At 39.7% G+C, this 22,065-nt stretch overlaps 1 protein-coding gene across 2 annotated transcripts; it reads left to right on the forward strand.

Annotated features, from left to right (window-relative positions):
• Positions 1-1,541: 1,541 nt before the first annotated feature.
• adar (adenosine deaminase RNA specific) lies at positions 1,542-21,413 on the forward strand. 2 transcript variants are annotated; one of them, XM_044116782.1, is made up of 16 exons: positions 1,542-1,678; positions 4,775-6,497; positions 6,788-7,092; positions 7,803-7,998; positions 8,131-8,327; positions 9,886-10,021; positions 11,102-11,340; positions 11,503-11,659; positions 12,745-12,913; positions 13,111-13,204; positions 13,332-13,448; positions 13,549-13,676; positions 14,881-15,063; positions 15,173-15,285; positions 16,924-17,051; positions 17,893-21,413. In XM_044116782.1, the coding sequence occupies exons 2-16, from the start codon at positions 4,899-4,901 to the stop codon at positions 18,215-18,217; spliced, it is 4,086 nt and encodes a 1,361-aa protein (XP_043972717.1). In that variant the 5' UTR covers positions 1,542-1,678; positions 4,775-4,898; the 3' UTR covers positions 18,218-21,413. The 2 variants fall into 2 exon arrangements, with proteins under 2 accessions (XP_043972717.1, XP_043972718.1); XM_044116783.1 differs by lacking the exon at positions 1,542-1,678 and adding an exon at positions 3,383-3,783.
• Positions 21,414-22,065: the final 652 nt, after the last annotated feature.

Consider the following 22,065-nt stretch of genomic DNA (forward strand, 5'->3'; position numbering starts at 1 on the left):
TCCTCAATCTTGAAGCCCTTTGTTGACTATCTCCTAAACTGCTTAACTTTTTTAAGTAACCATCCAGATCAGTTCAGATAATGAATTTCTGTTTTCACTTAACAGCTTCTTAAATACATTTAGATATATGGTATTGTGAGTTTGTTCCAGTGCTTTACATTTACTGCAGGAATCAATAATTGCAAGTAGTGAGTGGTAATTAAAATCATTTTGAAAAAGAGTAAACTGACATCACTACATTCAGAACACAACACTGACCCCAACTGGATAAGGCAGTAAGTACAGTCTGTAAAATATTTGAAGTTCATCTTTTCCACTGAATCTTTGACTTTCTTTTTAAATTCTATGACAGACCTAGAATAGCACGTTAAATTTCATGATGCACCTACAATTTTTAATTGCAATGCATAATCCATTAAAGGAGCTCTCAAGCAAAAGTTAAGATTGCCGTCCACCTAAATCACAAGGCTCCTTCATTTCCCAAGATTTTAGAGAAGGTTGGGGTCCATCAAGAAATGAGGCAGATGTATGTTGATGTAAGTTAATTTATAGTACTATATATAATTGTAATATTCATGTTGTTTTTGGCAGTAATTATATCAGTTTGATAAACACATAACTTTCTGTCATTTTTTTCACTTCTTGTAGAAGAAGAAGGCATAGATTGTCATGCATGCAGGATAGTGCATGTCTCTTGAATTGGTCAGTTTATTGGAATGAAGAAATCAGTATAAATTTCACATTGATTTTAATATGTGCAAAAGATGGTTTTCAAAAGTATGAATACACTTTCTGTACTTATTTTATATGTACCTATCATAAAAATATATAATTCAATATTTAAAAAGTACCTAAACAGGTGAAGGACTGGCACACACCAGGCTGCGCTTAAATTTGACCCAGAGCAGTAGCAGTACCGGAAAACAGTGAGAGAGTATTGTTATTCTGGGTTGCCTCAGTGGATTAATAAACCATCAAAAGGAGTCTTCTTACTTGGACAACAGACTTCTTCAGCTGCATACAAAATATGCCCCTGTTGTGTCTGTGGCTTTTCACTTTGGATGTTGGATTATAGCAAACAAAAGAATTCACTACATGTTTTATATGTGTGTGGAAATATTAAGCAATGTGGTTGATGTTATCAATTAATATGTAATTCCCAAGAATTTTATTTATGGTTGTCTCACTTTTAGTCTTTTCAAAAGCTACTCTCAAAGCGTGTTAGTGGCTCAAGTTGTATACTTTTTTTTTTACAGAGTGTGTGCTTCCTGCACGTTTCAATTAAAATCTAAGACAGCTCAAGTAATCAAACTTAATGCATATATTATTATTATTATTATTATTATTATTATTATTATTATTATTATTATTATTATTATTATTATTATTATTATTATTATTATTATTATTATTATTATTATTATTATTGTTGTTGTTTCTATACATTCTTCTAATATTGCTTGGAGCATCACGAGGGGCTGAGATGCCTGCTGAGGACGCAGTAGAAAATTATTGGAACCTTGCTCCGTACAGTTACGTCACTCACATGCGACGGTGTTACCGTTCGCTCCAGTTGCAAACTAGAGCATCGCATCTCCGTGGATCGCTTGTTTGATTGTTTTTGTCACTGAGTTCACTGAAACAACAAGCCGCAGTGAGAGGAGTGAGGGGAGCTCAGGTAAATGTTTAAAGATGGTTTATGTTTGCAAATGACTTGTTGAGAAGTAGTTCGCTTTTTGGGGGCTTCCAAACATTTAAGAGAGAACAGGCAGCAGGCGGGGGATGGAAATGGTGCAGAATTCGGAGCTAGCAGGATGGCTAACGTTAGCTTGGTGAAGGACCGATGTTCATTTAGCAGCTGCGAGCTTTTGCCATAATTTAAAACCTATTCATCTTTCTTATTCAGACAGTTTATTGTGTCTTGATAGTTTTAAACGGAGGCGCGTGTGACCTTCAAGCATTAAACTGAAAACTTTATGCACACTTAGCGCTTAAAAGCGTCTAGTACAACACGAAAACATCAAAGGGAAAATTAGTGTTATATAATGTATTTGTCAGGTTTTTTTTAAGAGATGTAGTTTGAATTTCAGATTTAAATTTGATTCCGTTTTAAAGTTATGCAAACTACAAATAAAGTTAGATTTTAATTGCCCCTGTCCAATAAGAATATTTTCTCAGTGTATTTGAATAAAATTGCCAGCAACTAATAAATCGGCATACGTTGATTGTAAGTTAGTTTATCCAGATATTTTACAGGTTCCACGTGGAAAAAGTTATTTGTGTTTATTGGTCCCAGGTCAACTACCCCACATTTCGTCTCTTCTTATGTTTACTTATTCTAAAACTAACAGTTTCGTTGAAAAACAATGCATTTCAATTCATTGCAGTTACGTTGCTGTGAAATATTCCAATGAATTATGTTTCTTGATAATTACAATCATAAATACTCAAAAGTGAAACAGCCTAGCACCTGTTTTAAAGGCATTTAAGTGTAATGTCTGTCTTTGACGCAACCACGTGGCTAATCTATGACGTCTAGAGTGTGTAAACTTTGTCCTAATCTAATAAAAATCGTTGCATTTGGCATAGGAAAACTTGTGAGCTTTAGTAGGCGACAAGCTGAAACCTCTTTGACTACGACACCAGATTTTTTTATTATAAATAAAGCAATCTGGATTGCATTTTTGCTGCCTCTAATATCTTAGACAACATCATCTGTCTCAGCTTAGGACAAATGCTGAAGTGGCAACGTGTCCTGCTGCCTGGATATCTCACTTTCATTCAGAGTGTTTTCATGACATGTGCTGGTCGTTTAGATTGATCCAAACATGAATCAGAGCCGAAATAAACACAAATGTGATGTATAAATTTTTTTTTAAGTGTAAAATCTATTTATACGTAAGGGTTTACTATGGCTCGTTGTTTCTATCACTCATGACAAAATCCATCCACAAGGATAAATAAGCAGATAATACTAATTTTTATTGTAATTATATAAAACGTGTAATAAAATTAGATGTGCGGTTAGAAATGGACCCGGAGCTTTCTGTGTTAATGACCTCTCCAGACCGGACTGAAACCTGGATTTTCAAAATAAAAGGAGCATGTTCCGATGTGCGTTTGGAATTTCAGTTCGTATCTTCTGTTGTTTACCGCACGACCTTTCGGGAAATCAAAAGAGCTGGGTGGGGCAAAACGCCTAGGCATGCCAGTCTGAATGTGAAATATGTCATTTAGAATACGCTTCCTGATTATCAGAGTCGATCTTTTTTCCCCTTATTGTTTAATTTTATTGTGAGACCCTGAGCTCAGCCTGTGAATGTCCTCTGCCTCGCTCTGAGAGTGAGCAGTGTTTATATCCGTAGGGGGAAAACCGGCGTGGTCACATGACCCGCAATAGAAACCTAACTTTTACCAAGAACAAAAAACGAAACTAAGTGTCTCCCACGTTGCCCCCTATTCCTTTCTTTTTCATATTTCTCCTCGTGTTCTGTGTATAGCAGCTCAGGAGCGCATGGTGCAACATTACCGTCATCCATGCAGTATTTACAAGCGGGCTTTGGAAGGCTGCGGACTTTACTGATCTAACTCTGAGATGGTCCAGCGTGTTTCACTCTTCATTTAAGCTACCTAGCGCTGCGCTTAGTTTTTATCTGTAACCTTAGTATTATTTTTTTTTTTTTGTCAAAAAATGTAAATAACTTGAGCATTGGAAGACTTCGAAATCAGCAAGCCTAAACGTGACCAAAAAAAAAACAACCTTCTTCCTCTGATCGTCTGAAGGTGAGATTCATAATCACGTGTACTAGTAGCGGGAGGCCTTGGTCAGAGACTGCTGTGCTTCTACAACCATTCAGCATAGAGTATTCAGATGTTGGTTCATCACTCTTTGTTCACAAATTTGGCCTGGCTGCAAGCATAGAGACATGTTCTGTCTGAAAAATACATAGTTGTATTTTTGGCTGTCACATGTTGCCTTGCATCAGGATCAAAGTGAGTCAGCTCCAGCCCATGTTTGGCTCCCAGGCTGCCGCGCTCCCCCCCACCCTGTCGCTGCTTGTTACTCTGATGAACCAACACCGCATTGTGCTCCATTATCATGGGCCTGCTCGGCTCGGTGCTGACCACACCACAGGCGATGAAACCTGACTCAGTATTGGGTGTCCTCTTGTTGTCGCTGGCTGATGCAGACATCATTGAGTGTTGTCGGGTATGACACTGGACGCAGAATCGATATTTATAAAAATCCGAACCGTGTAATTTTAAATTCAGATCATAATCCCCGGTGTTTGTTTCGAGGCAGAGAAATGAAATGTCTGTACAGAAAATGAAAAGTTGCTGGGTTATCCGTTACGTTTCTTTGACTCTCCACTAGAGAGATTTCAAGCCATATTAGTTTGTAATGCTAGAAATAATAAAGAGCTGCTACAGGCAGTTTTGAATTATTAAACCACTCACTTTTACCTCGGGATTACCTTTCAACGTGACACGTCCCTCTGCAGTCTCTTTGCTGACTTACTGTGTTACAATATGAAAATAAATGTAGCACAGATTAATCTCTCCATATACTTTTCAACTGTCTATGTTTAAACCTTCTCAGATTATCCACTCTGTTGTGTGGTGCATTTCAGGACAACAGTGGCGTCCTTGGAGTATAGGTTGTCCGACTTGTCCAAGGACACTTAAGCAGGCTGAAGGGTTGCTCACTGATGTGACAGTTTCTTTTAACCTGTCTACTTATTTTGTCTTTTCTGACTTTGTTTTTCACTTCCAGACTGTGTCCATCCTGAGCCAAGGCTCCATCTTCTGTGTTTCTGTTGGAATCCAAGTGGTTGGCGTGATCCTTAAGCTGAACAGAGAGTTGCTCCGGCGCCCCTTTTTAGCTCAACCCCTGCGCTATGAGCAGAGGTAGAGGAGGGCCTTACAAAGAACATTTCAACAGACGCCCACCTTCCCACCCACAGGCTAAGGAGAACTACCACAGACCAGTTGAGGCCCGATTTTTTCATGGAGACAACCCAGATCTGATCCAAAACCCAAATTACTACAACTATCCTGGAGGGGCCCTTCAGCCGCCACCTCCTCTCCTCCCATCGGTTCCCCCTCTACCAAGCCACCCTAGATTGGCTGCTGCTTCTGACTACAGACATAACCAAGGTCAGGGCGGCAGCCCAGCTCCAAATTCCTTCCTTTGTAAACAAGCAGAATTTCTAAGAGGACAGAGCACCGAGGCGCCACAGTTTAGATCCAGCCAACGAGGTGGGGGCGCACCATTCAGCAGGTCACCTAGTTCTACATACCAGTCGCCATCAGGCTATATTAGATATTCAAACCCAGGCAGCAGTCCTAGAGGTCGAGGGGGCTACAGCCCTAACCAGATTTTTCGATACTCTTCAGGTCCGAGAGCAACTGGAGGGGCCCTGGGCCCTCGATTACAAAATCAAAACCAGTTTCAAAGCAAAACCAGCTATAATCAGTCATCCAACAGACAATTTTGGCCCCAGACAGAGTCTCTCTGTGACCGTTTTCAGAATCTGTCTCTTCCACAAGATCAGTCTAGCCGAGGTAGAGAGAGGTTTGACAGATACCCTTTCCCCAGCAGCTCAACAGAGTCGAGGTTTGAAAGAGTTAACATCAGCTTTACGCCAGACATACAGGAGCAGGTGCACAGAGCTTTGGCTGCTTTGAAGTCAGGTGAGAGGATCTCTGCTAAAGTATTAGCTAAAAAACTCCATTTACCCAAAAAGACAGTAAACAAGGCTCTCTACTCTTTGGAGCGGTCACAAAGAGCTTTTAAGCAAGAAGTCCTACCTCCTCTGTGGAGTTTGTACAGGGCAGAAGGAGATTACGTCTCTGACAGCAAAAGTCCAGCTTCCTATCTGTGTTTTGGTCCAGAACATCCACAAACAGCTGAAACAGAGGTCGACCCAGAAAAGGAAAACCAGGGGCAGGTCAAAGAAGAGAACTCTGATACAGAATCAAATTCTTCTTACAGCTCATCTTCAGAATCTTCTGACTCTGAAAAAGCCCAGTCAGCAGCAGAAAGTCAGAACGAAAAAGATTGTCCAAACACGACCAGCTCCGCCCATCAGGAGGCTAATTTTCCCATCATGGCAAACTGCAAAGAGCGGATTTTACAATTTCTTCTAGATGTAGGAGAGGCAACTGCTCTTGTCATAGCCAAAAATCTGGGTCTTAAAAATGCCAAGCAGATCAACCCCACCCTTTATGCTTTGGCGAAGCAAGGCGAAGTCAATAGGGATAGTGACGTTACTCCTCCAAAATGGATGCTTTCTGCACACCGCAAAGAGAGGATGGAAAGGAGCTTAAAAATTGCAAAGAGTGCCTCTGTTTTTGGGAGTCATATGGCAATGGAAATCTGTAAAGAGGATGATACTGCAAGTGCTGATTTCCTATCGACCTTACCTCCTGTACCAGGACTTGAGCCTTTGCCACTGTTGGAGGATTTGCTGCCAGAGCAAAATCAACATACTGAGGTACGACAAGATTCACCCTTTCTAATATTGTTATATTTTTACTTTCAAGGAATATTCCAGAGGCTCTGTTGAAAAGTTAAGATCTGTTTTGGAGTTTTCATTTGGAACAAATGTTGATAAGTTGATCCTGTGGAAAATTAGTCAGAGGCCAAAGTAAAATATTGCCTCTCCCTCTTAAAACAAGTTTCAAGTTATGTCATAGCTGTTTAATTTTGCATAGTAGTAGATTTTAGTTCATTTTTAGTAAATTTATGAACTAAAACCTAACCCTCTGTTCCTCATTTCAATAGCTACCTGTATTGTTGAGTGAGGACAAAGCTCCTGGTGAGCAACTGTGGGCCTCTGATGAAATCCCAGAGTACCTCAATGCAATCCGGCGAGAAACCGATGCAAAGAAAATGGCAGAACAGCAGGGCGGTGCTGTGGGAACCGTCGCTGTGTCGGTGGCTGCACCACCTCCTCAAAATCTGTGGGCCAAATTACAGGAAGTGAGGCTGAAGAACCCTGTCAGTGGCCTAATGGAGTATGCCCAGTATCTGGGCCAAAACTGCGAGTTCCAGCTCCTCGACCAGTCAGGACCCTCTCATGACCCAAGGTTAGTCAGTCGACCTTTCATGTCATCACGTTGCCTTCTGCAGGAATAATTTGTTAATTACTTGGATATGCCTGAGTTAGAGTTGGAAAAGCAAAGTCTGGATTGATGCTCGTTATCACCAGGAGCAACGTGAGATCCATCATTTTAGTTTTGTGTTTGCACCTGCGTTTGTTTATAGCTTTGAAGTACCTCTTAAAATCTTTGGAGGGAAAGCCTGCCTCCAAGAAGTGCAGCTAAGAATGAAAATAACTTAATTGTTATTCATCAGAGGAGCCGATGTCTTCAGTTAATCATTTTGCATAGTCTGGAATGAAAAATAAAGAAACATGTTTATACTTTTCTGTCAGAAAAATTTTGCACTTTTAAACTAGCCTCTCATGATATCCCAGTCCATTTTGGTAGATAAAAGAGTTGCGATTTTGAAAGAAAGCTAGTCTTAAGTTACTCCACAAACAAACAGAACTGTGAAATGATGCAATACCATGTTTTAAAAGCCGGAAGCCAAAGTCGGCAACTTGTTGGTTTTGGATCTACTATATAAGCAGATTAAGGTGATCATTTTGATCTCATAATTTTGAGAAAACATCTTGGAAAAACTACTAACATTCAGTCTGGAAAAGCATTTAAATGCTGTACGTGTAGCAACTCTGCATGTCGATAGCTTGGGTGTCTAACGTGTTTGTGATTTTTCTTTTTTCTGCTCTGGTTAGATTTCGCATGCAGGTGATGTTGAATGGGAAGCTGTTTCCCATTGCAGAAGCTTCCAGTAAGAAGGTCGCTAAGAAGGATGCTGCAGCCGCTGCGCTGCGTATACTTATCGGAGAGATTCAGGGAGGACCAGGTCCGCTGGAGGAGGGAAATGCTGCCGGTGTTGACCAAATGTTGGATATACTTCCAGAGACAAGCGTGAGATTTTTTTTAACTTTGTTAAAAGAATTTCTGGTGTATAAATCTATTATGGGTTCTGGATACTAAATATTTTCAAAACTGTCCTTAAAATGTTGTGTCTGAAGTTCTTTTTCCCTATCTCTTCACCAGAGTTCAGTTGAAAATATATCGGGAACCTTTGGGTCGAACAGTGTCGAAGCACCAGGGGAAGGACCTCGACAGCCGCTGTCCCGGTCTCTGCCTGGTGGGAAGAATCCAGTATCTGTCCTGATGGAGTACAGCCAGCGCAGTGGAAACTCAATCGAATTCATCAACACTGGGCAGGCAGGCCCACCACATGACCCAAGGTTCTGGCTCCTTCATTTCTATTTGAAGTAGGGGTTGAACGACTACATATTTTTTAAGGTCGACTACATCATGATAATAGTCGAGTCGATGTCGACTAGTCGCGGTGACGTCATAGTGACGTAAGCGTAAAAACCCTTCACAACTACTTGGAGGCTTTATTAGCTATTTTCACGGCAAATATTGACCACCCCCCCACACACACACACATACACACACACACACACACACACACTCCCCTTCTCCTGCTTTTACTAACTCTATTATGGTGAATTTAAAGATCAATAAACAGATCATTCTTCGTGAGCAGCGGGGAAAAGTTTGTTGCACAAAGTCGGGTCTGACTTTTTTTTTCTAAACACCGGCTGATGCTGATGATCTCTGGATAGTTACTATAGGAGTCAAATTATCACACTGACTACATGGTGCTTTTGGAACATCACAAGCCAAACTTGTTATGAACGGATCCCGTTTGGTTACAGCTGAATTCAACGAAACCACCTGCTTCTCCTCCGCCCGATGCGCGGCAGGAGGCTCTGCTGACTCAGCAGATTGAACGATTTAAGATATTTTCTAGTCAACGTCAACATGATGAAAGTCGAGTCGATGTCGAGTTGACTAGTCGTTGTGATGTCATAGCAACGCAAGACGCAAAGCTTTGGAGTAACGTACAGGCTTTATTACCCGTTTTCACGGAAAAATACGGCATTTACACAGAACAGCAACAAGTGAAACAACAAAACATCGGGATAGTTTATGATAAATAATAAGTTGCTGGGAAACCAACATTCAAAAGGAAACGCACATCTTTTAGATGGCATTACCACAGATCTTTATTTAATCAGCAACATAACATCATAATGTATTAGTTAGATCGTTGTGACAAAGACACTCCCGAGCCGGCTAAGTGACATCCTTAGCGGGAAGGGGGCTCGTGTTTTGTAGTTGACTGCAGCTGCAACTCCATCTCCTTTTAAAAACACTGTAAAACCACAAATATGCATCCATCTACTATCATTTAAACTAATGTATTAACTTATTTTTCTTGTGTCTTGTGACGTATACTGTGCTGTCAGATCAGCATAGGCTGTCACCACCGGCAATCACATGACTGCGACTAGTCGACATGAAATGTAAAAACTCGCGAGACGTCCTAGAGTCGACTAGTCGACTAATTGGTTCAACCCCTAATTTGAAGCAGATCTTCCTGCCGAGTCCGGAGGTTAACTTCCTTTGCAGTCACACATTTCAGCCTCATAAAAGCAGCTATCTATTAAATCTGTTCTTAACATGTTAGTCATCTGATGAAGACAATACCATCTTTATCTATCTCGTCTTTTCTGTTTAATCCATCCCTCTAAGCTGAGATGGAATGCCACATTTCATCCTCTCTTTGCTTGCTGCCTTTTCTATCTAAAAGAAAAAACAAAAACAAAATGAAGGTATCATAACCTGTAGAGGTACCGTGAGACTAACTCATCTGTTTAAGTTTTTGGTTCAAACAGGAGTTTTGTATGTTCTTGATTACCCCATTTTAATCCTTTTCTGTCCTGTTTCCAGGTTCATGTTCAGAGTGAAAGTCGGAGACACGACGTTTCCCGAGGCCTCAGCTCCAAGCAAGAAGGCAGCACGTCAGCTGGCAGCAGAGGAGGCGGTTAAAGAGTTAATGGCTGACGGAAAACTGCAAGTCAGCAAGGTAACAAATGCAGGACGTTAAAGAGCTCATATTGTTGTTCACTTAAAGTTGTAGAAAAGTTCAAATCAGGGTGGGTTTATAAAACAGTTTCCAAGTTTTGAATGTTCCGTACACCACTGTTCAATCTGCCATCTGAAATAAAAAAAAAAAGGGAATTGGAACAACTGCAAACCTACATGGGCATTTTTGTGGGTGCTCTCTATAACAAGAAGAGTTATAGAGAGCACCCATTCTGGTGGAAAAATGTATCAATGTGACAATTTATTGGTTGTGCTTCATGCAAATCTAGACGTAGCAAGAGGAAATCAATTGGAAATTCTTGTTTACATTTCGTCTCACGCCAAATGTAAAAAAAATAATAATGTGGTGGAAAAGTAGATCTTGTTCCTTTTGAACACTCCCTCCACAAGGTGAAACATGATGGTAGGAGGTAATCACAGCTGATGGAGGGCCAGATAGAGCTGAATCCAGAAAAATCCTGGGAGAAAACCAGGTAGATGTTGCCATAAACTGGTTTTGAGGTTCACATTTGCCCAGGACAACATCCCTAAACATTTAACCAGAGCTGCTTTGAAAAGCTGAGAATCTTTCATAGGACACTTTCCATACGGTATTTTAAAGGAATAATGGTACAAAACTCAATTCTCTAGATGTGCATACCTCCTAGAGACATATGAGGTACGTAAATGCCTCTATGCAAACAGAGACTTTCCATAGAGACTCCTGTTTGCCGCTACCTCTGCCTCTAAAAATGCCTGGAGGCAGAGATAGTGGCTTCTACACTCTTCATACTTAATGTAAATGCACACCACACTTCTCAGATCTTTAAAATCTTGTGTCATTTCCTTCCACTTTGCAATTATGCACTACTTCTTCTGAGTCTATTGCATAAAATCACAGTCAAATACATGGAAATTTCTAGACGGTGCAATGGAAAACTCTGAGGGCTATATTTGCTTTATAAGGTACCAAACAATGTAATAAACTGTATTTATTAAGGATATGGTGAAATCTGTTCTCCTTGCTGACTCTTTCACATCTCCCCTGCCTCGCCCCTCATTTCTCTCTGGTTTCTTCCAGCCTCAGTTGCCCCTCGGCCCGTCCTTTGAAGGAGACGGAGGTGCTTTCAGAGCAACCTGTCCTTCTTTGCCTCCTCTAACTGCGAGTGAGTTGCAAGCTGCCCATGAGGCAGGGGTCGGAGACCTCATCAATCACCTGAACAACAACGCCGTGTCAGGTCTGTTGGAATATGCCAGAGCTCGGGGCTTTGCTGCTGAGATCCGTCTGGTGAGCCAGTCTGGACCCCCACATGATCCTAAGTAAGAGCAAACGTTTTTGTTTTCAATTATTAAAAGCTTTAAAAAAAAAAAACATTCTATCAGAGAATGTAGGTTTTTTGTTTCCTAGATGTAGGTTTAGCTGTACATATTTCTTTATAGGACTTTGAAAGGTTCTCCTTGTTCCCTCTACTCCCTGCACAGGTTTACCTATCAAGCGAAGCTGGGCGGCCGGTGGTTTCCTCCAGTTTGCGCCTCCAACAAGAAACAGGGAAAGCAGGAAGCAGCAGACGCGGCGCTGCGGGTTTTGATTGGTGAAGCTGAGAGGGCAGCACGCACTGGAGAGCTTATCCCAACTGAGGTATCTACGATTAAGACACATGAATTATTTAACCCAAAAGTAAAACATATTCTCCGGCTTCACAGGAGTTGATATTGAGTCAACATGGGGCATTTGTTCTTTAATGGATAGTTTATAATTGTTCAACTTGGAAGCTGTTATAAGCATATCATCTGATATAGAAGTACACTTAATGGATAAATGTGGATGAGTTTAACCACTGTAGTAATTAAACTGTATACACACTTGATAATTTTACATCTTTAAAGAGAATTGACCCAAACACTGGACCCTGTGCTACTCCGCAGGTTTACACTGAAGCTTGTTATTATAAACACACTGTAACCTTTGAGCCTTTGCAGCTTAATGCTTTGACTGATTTTATAAAAAGTGGTGCTGAGATGATCCAACAGGACAAGTGCAGACACGTCCATTATCTCTGAGGCCCTGAGAAAACTATCAATGACTTTCACCAGTGTTGTTTCAGAAACAAACATGCTATAGTGTAATTAGGGTTGAACTTAGAAGTTGAGGCTAAACGTTTTGATGACTCAGAATGCTTATCGCTAATCTGGTTCTGCAGTTATTTCTTCGGCTACTGCACATACCGATAACCCAGTTAACATCAGAAGGATGCCAAGGATTAGTCATCACTGGAGAATGGGTAGCTCAACACAACTGTGACTCTTTAAGTCTGGCTAGGATCGATCTTGTTTTCCTTCATTAATGATGAACAGTGTACTTCTTAGTTACATTCAAAACTCACATAAACTGCAAAAATAAATCACTGTTAATTGCACAACCTTACCATATGAATGCGGTTACATCTTCAAGTGGAACCACTAGAAATGATCAAACAAGAGACCTTTACCTCCAACAGGTTACCAAAAGTGATGTAATGCCTGTTGACATACTGTAAATAGATTTTCTGATGTGGCCCATTCAAGTAAAGGCTGCATCTACTTTTTTGAAGCCTACCTGATCTCATTCTCTTTGGCTGCACTGTACGTGAACGAATCATATTCACAGTGTATCTTCAGTACACAAGAAATGAATCGTATGTAGAAAAAGCTACAGTTTAAATAGCTGAGTTTCTTTCTTTCCAGCTGCCAGTAAGTGGCAGCACTTTGCACGACCAGATAGCCATGTTGAGCCACCAGCGTTTCAACGCCCTGACCACCCGCATCCAGCACAGCCTTCTGGGAAGGAAGATTCTGGCCACCATCGTCATGAGAAGAGGGGAAGGACTGGGGACTGTTGTCAGCCTTGGAACTGGTAAATCCCTGACCCATAACAATCATCAGGTTGGATGTAAACAAAGTGTTGTTCCTGCGTTTTTGTCTGTTTCTTCTTTGCTTAGAGGTGTGTAGTGTAACAAATAAAACAGAACTGGGTCACAGAAGATCTGAGAGGCGTTTGGTTGTTGTGTTGGTTAACACTGAATGTGTTTTGTTTTTGTTTTTTTCCATCAGGAAATCGTTGTGTCAAAGGGGAGGAGCTGAGCCTCAAAGGGGAGACAGTAAATGACTGCCATGCTGAAATCATCTCCAGGAGAGGATTTATCCGGTAGAAATTGATACCACGCTTCTTCATTGATGTTTCTCCCTCATTTCTAAAAATACGCTCTCCTCTCCCAGAACCAGCCTGCGTGACTTTATTTTGAGATGTAACCCGCCATCTCCTTTCTTCTCAGGTTTCTGTACAGCGAGCTGCTCAAGCACTATGATGGAGCAGACGACAGCATTTTTGAGCCCGCACAGGAGAACAAACTCAAGATCAAACCTGACATTACCTTTCACCTCTACATCAGGTTGGGAAATCTTCCAAAGCCTTTTAGTCTGGCACATTTGTGTTTCATCCTGAATGGCTCTTACCTTGATTTATGTTTTTTCTGTCCTGTATTCCAACAGCACGGCACCTTGTGGGGACGGAGCTCTGTTCGATAAGTCATGCAGTGAGGCAGGAGATGAAATCGAGGGCCACAAGCCGCTTTTTGAGAATGCAAAGCAGGGCAAGCTTCGTACTAAAGTGGAAAATGGTGAGACAAAAATGTAAAATGAAGCAGGCTACGTGGAAAGCTACAGTGGACAGAAAAAGTCTGCTCTAGTTAACTTACCAGGTTTTGTGATTTTAAAAATGAGTCCAATAGAAATAATTCCTGAATACTCCCTGTTTGGGTGGACCTCTATTGGTGTCGGTATGTTTGCAGTATTCATCACTCTACAAGTTTCACTCATAATAAAAGACCTCACCTTGGACTGGTCTGTTCCAAATATTCAATGTTAATCTGATGTAGCCATTTTTTAAATTAGATTTTCTGCTGAAGGATGAAGTCCATTTTCAGCTTCCAAGTACAATACTGAAGGTTTGGACCTTCGGTTGGTTTTTAAAACTTTTCACGATTCGTTTCACCTTTATTACAGGCTCCAGCTCTAGCTGCAGAAAATCACCCCTGAAACACGATTCTTTCCCTTCCATGATTCACTTGTGGTTGTGTGCTGTTGTGCAGATGAACAGTGTTGTTTTTGTGCCAAACATGCTTTTTTTTTTTAGAATCACGGCCAAAATGTTTTATCTTTGTTTCGTCAGATCATACTACATTTCCCATATGTCTTTGCAGAATTTGGTCTTGCTTGGATGTTTTTGTTTCAAAGAGGTCTTCTATATTGTTGCGAGATACAGTTACATGTTTTTCACAGAAATGCAGTTTTTCATCAGTTTTGGTTGGATCTCCAGCTCCTGGCAATTTGATTGTTACCCATATATTTTCTTCTTCATGACTGCATTAAGTTTGTTCAGTGTTATCTATTATGCTTTGGAAATTCTGTTATTCTTTTCTCCTGACTGATGCTTTTTGACATTAAAATCCCTTTGATGCTTAAGAGGCTCTTTCCAGATCGCAGCATTTTCTCAGAGGTGCAACAAAGGAAATGTCAGGGAAACCTAGAGCGGCTGAAGTTTATTTTGGATTATTCTGAACACGGGGGCTGTTTAAATTTACGCTGTCACGTTAGCTGAGCTTTTTGTTTTACCCTGAGAAGATTACAGTTTGTGTTTGACTTCAGTTGTACAGGTCATTTGTCAAATTAAAGGTGGAAAAATGTATCCAGGTCTCAAATTTTACATCACAAAAACATGCAGCTATAGCCCTTTCATATCTCCTGTAAGACATTTTATTCACATCGAAGTCCTGCTTCTGGGTTTGTTTGGAGGAGATACAGCTTCTCTTTTGTTGTTTGCAGGTGAGGGGACCATCCCAGTGGAGTCGAGTGCCATTGTCCCCACCTGGGACGGCATCCAGCATGGTGAAAGGCTGCGGACCATGAGCTGCAGCGATAAGATTCTGCGCTGGAACGTGCTGGGCCTGCAGGGGGCACTGCTCTCTCATTTCTTGCACCCTATCTACTTAAAGTCCATCACCCTGGGTAAATCATGCTGCTGGACGGCCATCGTCACCATCTCATACAATTGTAAGATTTAACAGTAAATCAGATTACTCCCACTCTGACAGATTTTTGTCTTCGATCATGACAGGCTATCTGTACAGCCATGGTCACCTGACACGTGCGGTCTGCTGCCGGCTGGCCAGGGACAGCGAAGCCTTCTCCCAGAATCTCCCTCCTCTCTTCACCCTGAACCACCCTGAGGTGAGTATCCAAGTTGTTCTCAAAGTCAGCACGCAGACATAAATCAGAAACATGGAGGTTATTCTCACTAGATTAATTCATTAAGCGGCCAGCGCTCCTATTTGTGCCTTCACAGCTGTTTTTCATTGTTCGTCGTATGTAAATGGGACTCATCCATCAATTAACAAAAAGCAGAAGGGTTCCTGTTGTGCTGCCAGGAAAAAAGTCCAAAATCCAGTAGCTGGCAGTAAAACTCATCGCTTGTATCCTTCTGTTTGCTAAGCCTGTCATACATATCAATTAAGATCTAATGGGCACCACTATTAACAATTAACTATCACCCCACATTTATTGGCAGCCATGAATTTTTTAAAGCGAAATAAATAAATATTTTATTGCTGTGATATAATCCTAGAGAGAAAAAAATATATACATTTTTATTTTTTTATTTTAGTTCATTTATTCAATAGTTGAGGGAAAAATACCTTTAAACATTTTTTTTTTACATTTTTGAATGAACGTTGTTCATCAATGTTTACTGTTAATAGTTATACAAAATATTTTTATTTGTTTGCATCTCACAGAAAAAGATGGGAAGAAGGTTTTGTCCTTTAACGTCTGAATTATATGTAGAGCCCTCGCCAGTGTGACGAAAATAAATATAATTAAATTTTTAGAAATTAAATTAAAATCTCTTTATACGCTTAGTCTTCTTTTGAAAAAGAAAGAAGTTATAAACTCAAAGTAAACATAAAAATATTGTAAACAAATTTGATAATCCAAAGAAAGTGCAGCTAGATGGGATTTAGGAATGAAATGAAAACAGATTTTAACTTGCCTCTCAAAAAGGTCAGGAAAAACACGCTGTGTATTCAGAATGTCAAAATTGAGACTGAACTGGAAACAATCATTTAAAATATGCATTTTAAATGATTGCTTTTTGATCAATACTTTTTAACTTTTTTATTAATTTCTTGGTTGGCTGCTTTTTTTCTCGGGTCAGTTAAAGTTGAACTCTGAAGGATATTTTAACATTTTATTTTAGTTTGTTCTGCATTTTGCCAATAGCAGAAAATTTCATCCTGTCCTGTAACCTTTCATAAGGCTGGAAGATGCACACTGAGGGATTTCTGACCATTCCTCTTAACACGATCTCCACAAATCTTCTCTGACACTTTCCTCTTTGGCTCGCTATGCCCTGGGGGGCTTTAGCTCATGTTCATCCATTGTTTCTCGCTAGAGACACCTAGAGAGGAAAAGCTGAGTTTTGGTGCTTAGCATGTTTATGTTTGTGATGGTAGAATGGAAAATGGTTTTCTCTGTTATGACTCCCAGTCAACCAGTTGGCATCTAGATTGTGTCTTAATTATTTCGGAGACTTGGTAATGTTGCACCTGTTCTGATTTAGAGTTATCAGATAAATTTGTAGTTCAATGCATGTATGTCTGTGTTAAAAAAAATAAAAGAAGCATTTTAAGTTAATTCTGCGCTGCTTTTCTGTATTGGACTGGTATCAGCAGATACCAAACCTCAGATATCATTATTGGAAGTGAAAGAAATGTATCCCTACAAAAGAGGCTAAGAATTAGTGTTAGAAATTCCTGACTAGCTTTAAATGTTTACATCCAGACCTTTTTTTATCTCACTGTTGAATGAAAGGTGGGCAGAGTGAGTGTGTACGACTCCACCAGGCACACAGGCAAGACCAAGGAGTCCAGTGTGAACTGGAGCTTTCCAGACCAGCACAACGTGGAGGTGCTGGATGGGACTAAAGGGAAGCTAGATGGGTAAGTGTCACACGGTTACCTCTCCCGATTGTTGTACACACCTGGTGCTTCACTGTCTCGTAGCCTCCCTTGTTCTTTTTTTTCTTTAGCGAAAAGCTAAATTATATCACTGCTTACAATCAGAGCATCATGAAGGCAGAATCTTTCTCTGGGCCAGTTACATTCAGGAGTGTAGTTGTTTTAGGATTTTGCAAAACTCATTTAAAGATTGTAATAAACAGTGTGGGATGACTAATAAGACATTAGCATAGGTTATTGTCTTATTGCAATAACCTATGAAATAATACAATCATTGCCCATCCCATCTGTACTTTAAACAGCTGTTATGGTAGAAATAATTATGTGTTCGTTCTTATACTATTGTCCCAAACATGTTCTCTTTATTTACGTGTAAAAGTCACTGGTATTATTAAGATTTTTATAGATATTTGTGCAACATTGCCCACTTACAGAAAAAATTAGACAAATCATCATACCACCACCATCGTGTGGCATTACTGGGATTAGAATCTCATGCTGGAATACATTTTAATTTATTTCTTATTCATAATGATGCTTATAATTACTTATTTACATGATTATTGGAGAGCAATAGTTTGTTAGAAGGTACCCTGGATTCATACATTCAAAATAATAACTGCTTTAAACGATTTTTATTTGTTTTGGTATTTACGTCATCTGTCTGTATGACTTTCTTTGCCTTAGTCCTCTTTAAAAAAAACCATCATGTGTAGTTTTTGTAAAAAAAAAAATTGTTTTCCACAACCACCATGTCTCTTTTTTTTTCTCTTTTTTTTCATCCGTACAAAGCTAAAGAATCCTCAAATGTTTCTCCCTTCAGGAACAAACAGGCCATGTCCCGCGTGTCCAAGTCCAACCTCTTCTGCCTGTTTCGCTCTTTGTGCCAGCGGTGCGGCCGCACAGACCTCCTCTCCCTGCCGTCCTACGCTCAGGCCAAGACAGCGGCCGTACCCTTCCAACTTGCCAAGCAGCAGTTCTTTGAAGCTCTCTGCGTCCACGGCTACGGAGCCTGGATTGGCAAGCCGCTGGAGGAGAAGAGCTTTGAGGTGTCAGAGGGAAACAGAAACAATGGTGGGAGCGTCCCTCTGGGAGTTGGGAACAGTAAAAACGGAGGGCTAGTGGAGTACAAGCAGGCGGAGGCGTAGATCCATGCAGGGGGCTTAACTTCAAAAATCTAATTCATCTGTGGGGAAATGGAAAGAAAGGGTAGATTAGGGAGAGTGGGCGGGGGATGGAGACGTAATAAAGTAAAAGTACAATCAAACAGCACAAAGCCAGTGGCCAGAACTGTGTCTTCTGACGGAACATGGTTGAAGGCTGCAGTGAGATTGATGGGAAGGGACGGGACGAGTCAAGGTCAAAGCCTGAAGTATGAATGAGGTCACAGTTGACAGAACAGAGCTGGGTGGAGGTCCGGGGGCTGTACAGACCACTGTAAACACTACATGCAAGAGGAACTTTCTGCAGTCAGTCTCCATCTCTATCAGCGCTGCACAGCTCAACTTCAGCTGTTTGTGGCAGTTCTTTGCATTATATTCCAGACCTGTAATGTTAATAGTTCTGTTGTTGGTGCAGACCATAGTATGTTTTCTTTTTGTATTGTTGGAACTTTTTTGTAAAGTATGCTTTCTGTTGCTTTAAGTGGAAACTGCAAAACAATCTGGACCAAGATTATTTCTGCTTTATAAATTGTTTCTTGCAACAAAAGAAACAAAGTAAATCTGGCCTAGTGTCACTGCATTGTAGCAGTGAATATAATTGCAATGAAGGTAAAACAACATTTTTAAAAAAGTAACAAAGAAAACAGCATAGTGGTTTTGCATTAACCCTCACGCGATCTTGGCGCGTTTGTGCTGTTTGGTCCAAAAGACCTTGTCTCCAACGACCTAGGGATGGTTAAATTAAAGTTAGTGATTTGCTCTGGCTAAAGTTCGGCAAAAATGTGGCTTAGAAGCAGCTTTTGGGAAAGATTTAAGGAAAAAGTGATCCTCTCAACTCATCTGCAATGAGAATTTGCCAATTTATGATGTGCAGGTTTTATAATGCTTTGACCTACTGATATAGATATTTTTTACAACTGGTAACATCTGATGTAAGAAAAAAAAAACCTCTTTTAAGGGATCGTTAATTATTTATATATGGGACATCACACCAATCTGGGAGGTAACTGTCACTGTAAAGCAGGGCTTTACTGATATAAAACCCTGCTTTATAGCGACATAAGATAAAAACAAAGTTAATCAAGACAAATACAGTGGAATTTTTCCTAAGTAGATTTTGCCCCAAAAGACAACATGTGACTGGCTTAACAAAAATTATATTTTTCATATAGCTTTCCAAGAAAATGTGGATCTTTACCACATATTTAAGGTTTCCGAAACCCAGCTGTTTCCAAATGTGGTATGTTCTGTTGAGAACGGTTGAGAGACCTAAACAAAAAAACAGAGCACCTTTGAACGTGTTGAAAGTATCTCTCTCAATAATTCCTTTCAAATAGCTCCTTGCATCTTTTTATTATTTTTTTTCCGTGAAATTATTTTAAATGCATTACTGATGGTAGGTGTTTTCCACTCAGTAATGGTGTGCCCACAGAAGAGTGAGTAGGAAGGCCTGACTCAACCGGTTTTAGTCCAAAAGTCAATTTCTCTGTGCATTCCCAGTTGGAAGGTCTGGTTCCTTTGAGATCAGATGCCAACTTAGGACTAGTAGCTCACCCTGCTGCATACGCTACTTTAATTAAGTTGAAGATATACTTTAAAACTGCTTTTCCGTCATTGGTCATTCATCTGACAGTCAGTGAATATGGAGATAAAAGTACAGTATAATTATATGTTGGGAATCTACAATAGAGGTTTGCAGGATTTAATTCCCTATTTTTAAAGTCAAGTGTTTGACTTCCAAAGATAATTTTATGGTTAAGTGTTTGTCTTTATTTTTAAACCTCTGCAAACTGACAGCAGGTCGTCTTTGTATTTTTATGTTTTCAGTCACTGTATAAACCTGAATACATTGCATTGGCTCTGACCGGCAGAAACAAAGATTGTTCTTTGTAAATATATATTTACATTAATCTCCCTTTAAGGCTGAGCTGCTGGGGTTTTATTATTTTAGTTACATTTGATTTGAACAATGCATTGACTTAATTTGGTTTAAAGGACAGAAATCCTTGTTTTAAACTTACAGTAAAGTCCCCATACTTTAACTGTACATAGGATCAAGTTTTATCAGACACTTTAAGATTGTGGTTGAAACTTCTGTGCTTTTTTTGTTTTGTTTTGTTGTTTTTTTTTTTGCTGATAGGAGTTCTACCAGCTTGTTAGTTCCCTGCACATCCTTTGACAACTTGTGTTCATAGTTTTCATTTCCTCAGTTTAGGTAAAAACCTCTAATTGGTCTCATCTGTCTTGTCCTTCAAACATTTATAAAGAAATTACCATGTCTCAGTCTGAAACAAGTACAGTATCACTGTTTCTATGGCTTATGTGGTTTGAGTCTTTCTAGTTTTTTTTTTTTTTTTTTTTTTTTCTTCTAAATCTGTAATTATTGTTCTCTCGTAATGTTTTTGAAAGCCTCAAATGTTGCTTTTAGCTTCTGCATGGGAGATCTTGAAGCGTGACTCTCGGGAGGACTGCAAAGTCGGGAAACGTGACTGTCTGTAAGGGGCGCTGTTTTCTTAAATACAACTGCTGATGCAATATATATATACATAAGCTGTACACAAATACATGAGTACACAGACATGCAGTGGGTTTCAGAAGCCTGAGCCTGGTGTCAGAACCTCGTTTAATTTGTTAATCAGATTATTCAGTATTTGCTTTAACTAATACTCATATGCAGATATGCCTTGGAGGTTTTCTTTTTTTTTCCAGGAAGGAAGAGCTATGCAAGCACTAAGTGATACTCCAGGCTGTTTTGTGTTGGTCTGCTGCCTCTACAGAACTATTAGATTCTTCTCTTTGTTTTTAATTATCTGAAGCTTTAAGTTTCTGTTTTAAAACAGAGAGCACCTTTTTATTTTTTATTTTTTGCAACTTTTAATTTGGTTCTTATATTTCAGCTGTAACTGAGGGACTATAACTTGTGAATTAAACACAATGTAGCAATGCTATTTATGTAAAATAAAATAATATCAAGAATACAAAAGAAATAGAAATCCGAGTAGTTTTGATGTCAGATGATGTAGGTCCTTGAATTGGACTCAGACCTCTGGATCCCACTGTATGCAACAATAGATGCTTGGAGTTTGGTGGTTGTACACACAGCATGTCTGTGTGTGTATGTATTTGTGTTTATACTGTATATATTTTCTAAAAATAAAATAAAATGGCTTTTTACAGTTTATTTTCATGATTTGGTTTTTTTTTTTAGATTCAAGTGAATTATATCTTTCTTTTGAACACTGGACTTTGGGAAATTGAGATAATAAAAATGGAAATCTGTCTCATTTATTATTAAATGTAAACTGTTGAAGTGTGCAAAGTGCATGAAGCTGTTGAACTGGTTTAGAAGACGTCTAAACCAGTCTGACCTATGCAGCCAGGCAGAGATTCAAAACACAGCAGCAACTCCAACTCTGACCGACTTCAAAAGGAAACTAAAAGCCTTCAGTACAGCCTTGTCAGAGTCTGGATTTAAATTTAAGATGCTTTCAATTTATCCAAAAACAGTCAGCCAAAATTCCTAAAGCAGGACAGTCCTAAGTGCTTAAGTGGAAGGTAACTGTATGTTTTGTTTCTTGAAGATGTTTCACCATCCAACATTTAGAAATCCAGGTTGGCTGGATGAGTGGAATACTCTGGAACAATTCTTCTTTCATATACTTGGGTAATTTTTTGCCTGGTTTTAAAGTTTGTTTGATTTGGAATGAAAGAAGAAATCTGTAAGTGGGCAAGTATTTTTAATTTTTTTTTCAGCACTCTAAGAATGATTTGCTTAAGCATAAAAACCTTGAGAAACAACTTTGGCTCACGCAAAGTTTCTCCAGGAGTTCAAG

Source organism: Gambusia affinis, linkage group LG05, assembly GCF_019740435.1.
Source record: "Gambusia affinis linkage group LG05, SWU_Gaff_1.0, whole genome shotgun sequence".
NCBI classification, from domain to species: domain Eukaryota; kingdom Metazoa; phylum Chordata; class Actinopteri; order Cyprinodontiformes; family Poeciliidae; genus Gambusia; species Gambusia affinis.

Bases quoted from the DNA above. Each gene is read 5' to 3' on its own strand.
- adar (XM_044116782.1), top strand. From the start codon at position 4,899: ATGAGCAGAGGTAGAGGAGGGCCTTACAAAGAACATTTCAACAGACGC. The intron at 13,677-14,880 runs GTGAGACAAAAA...TGTTGTTTGCAG, and splicing joins TCGTACTAAAGTGGAAAATG to GTGAGGGGACCATCCCAGTG. The intron at 17,052-17,892 runs GTAAGTGTCACA...TTCTCCCTTCAG, and splicing joins ACTAAAGGGAAGCTAGATGG to GAACAAACAGGCCATGTCCC.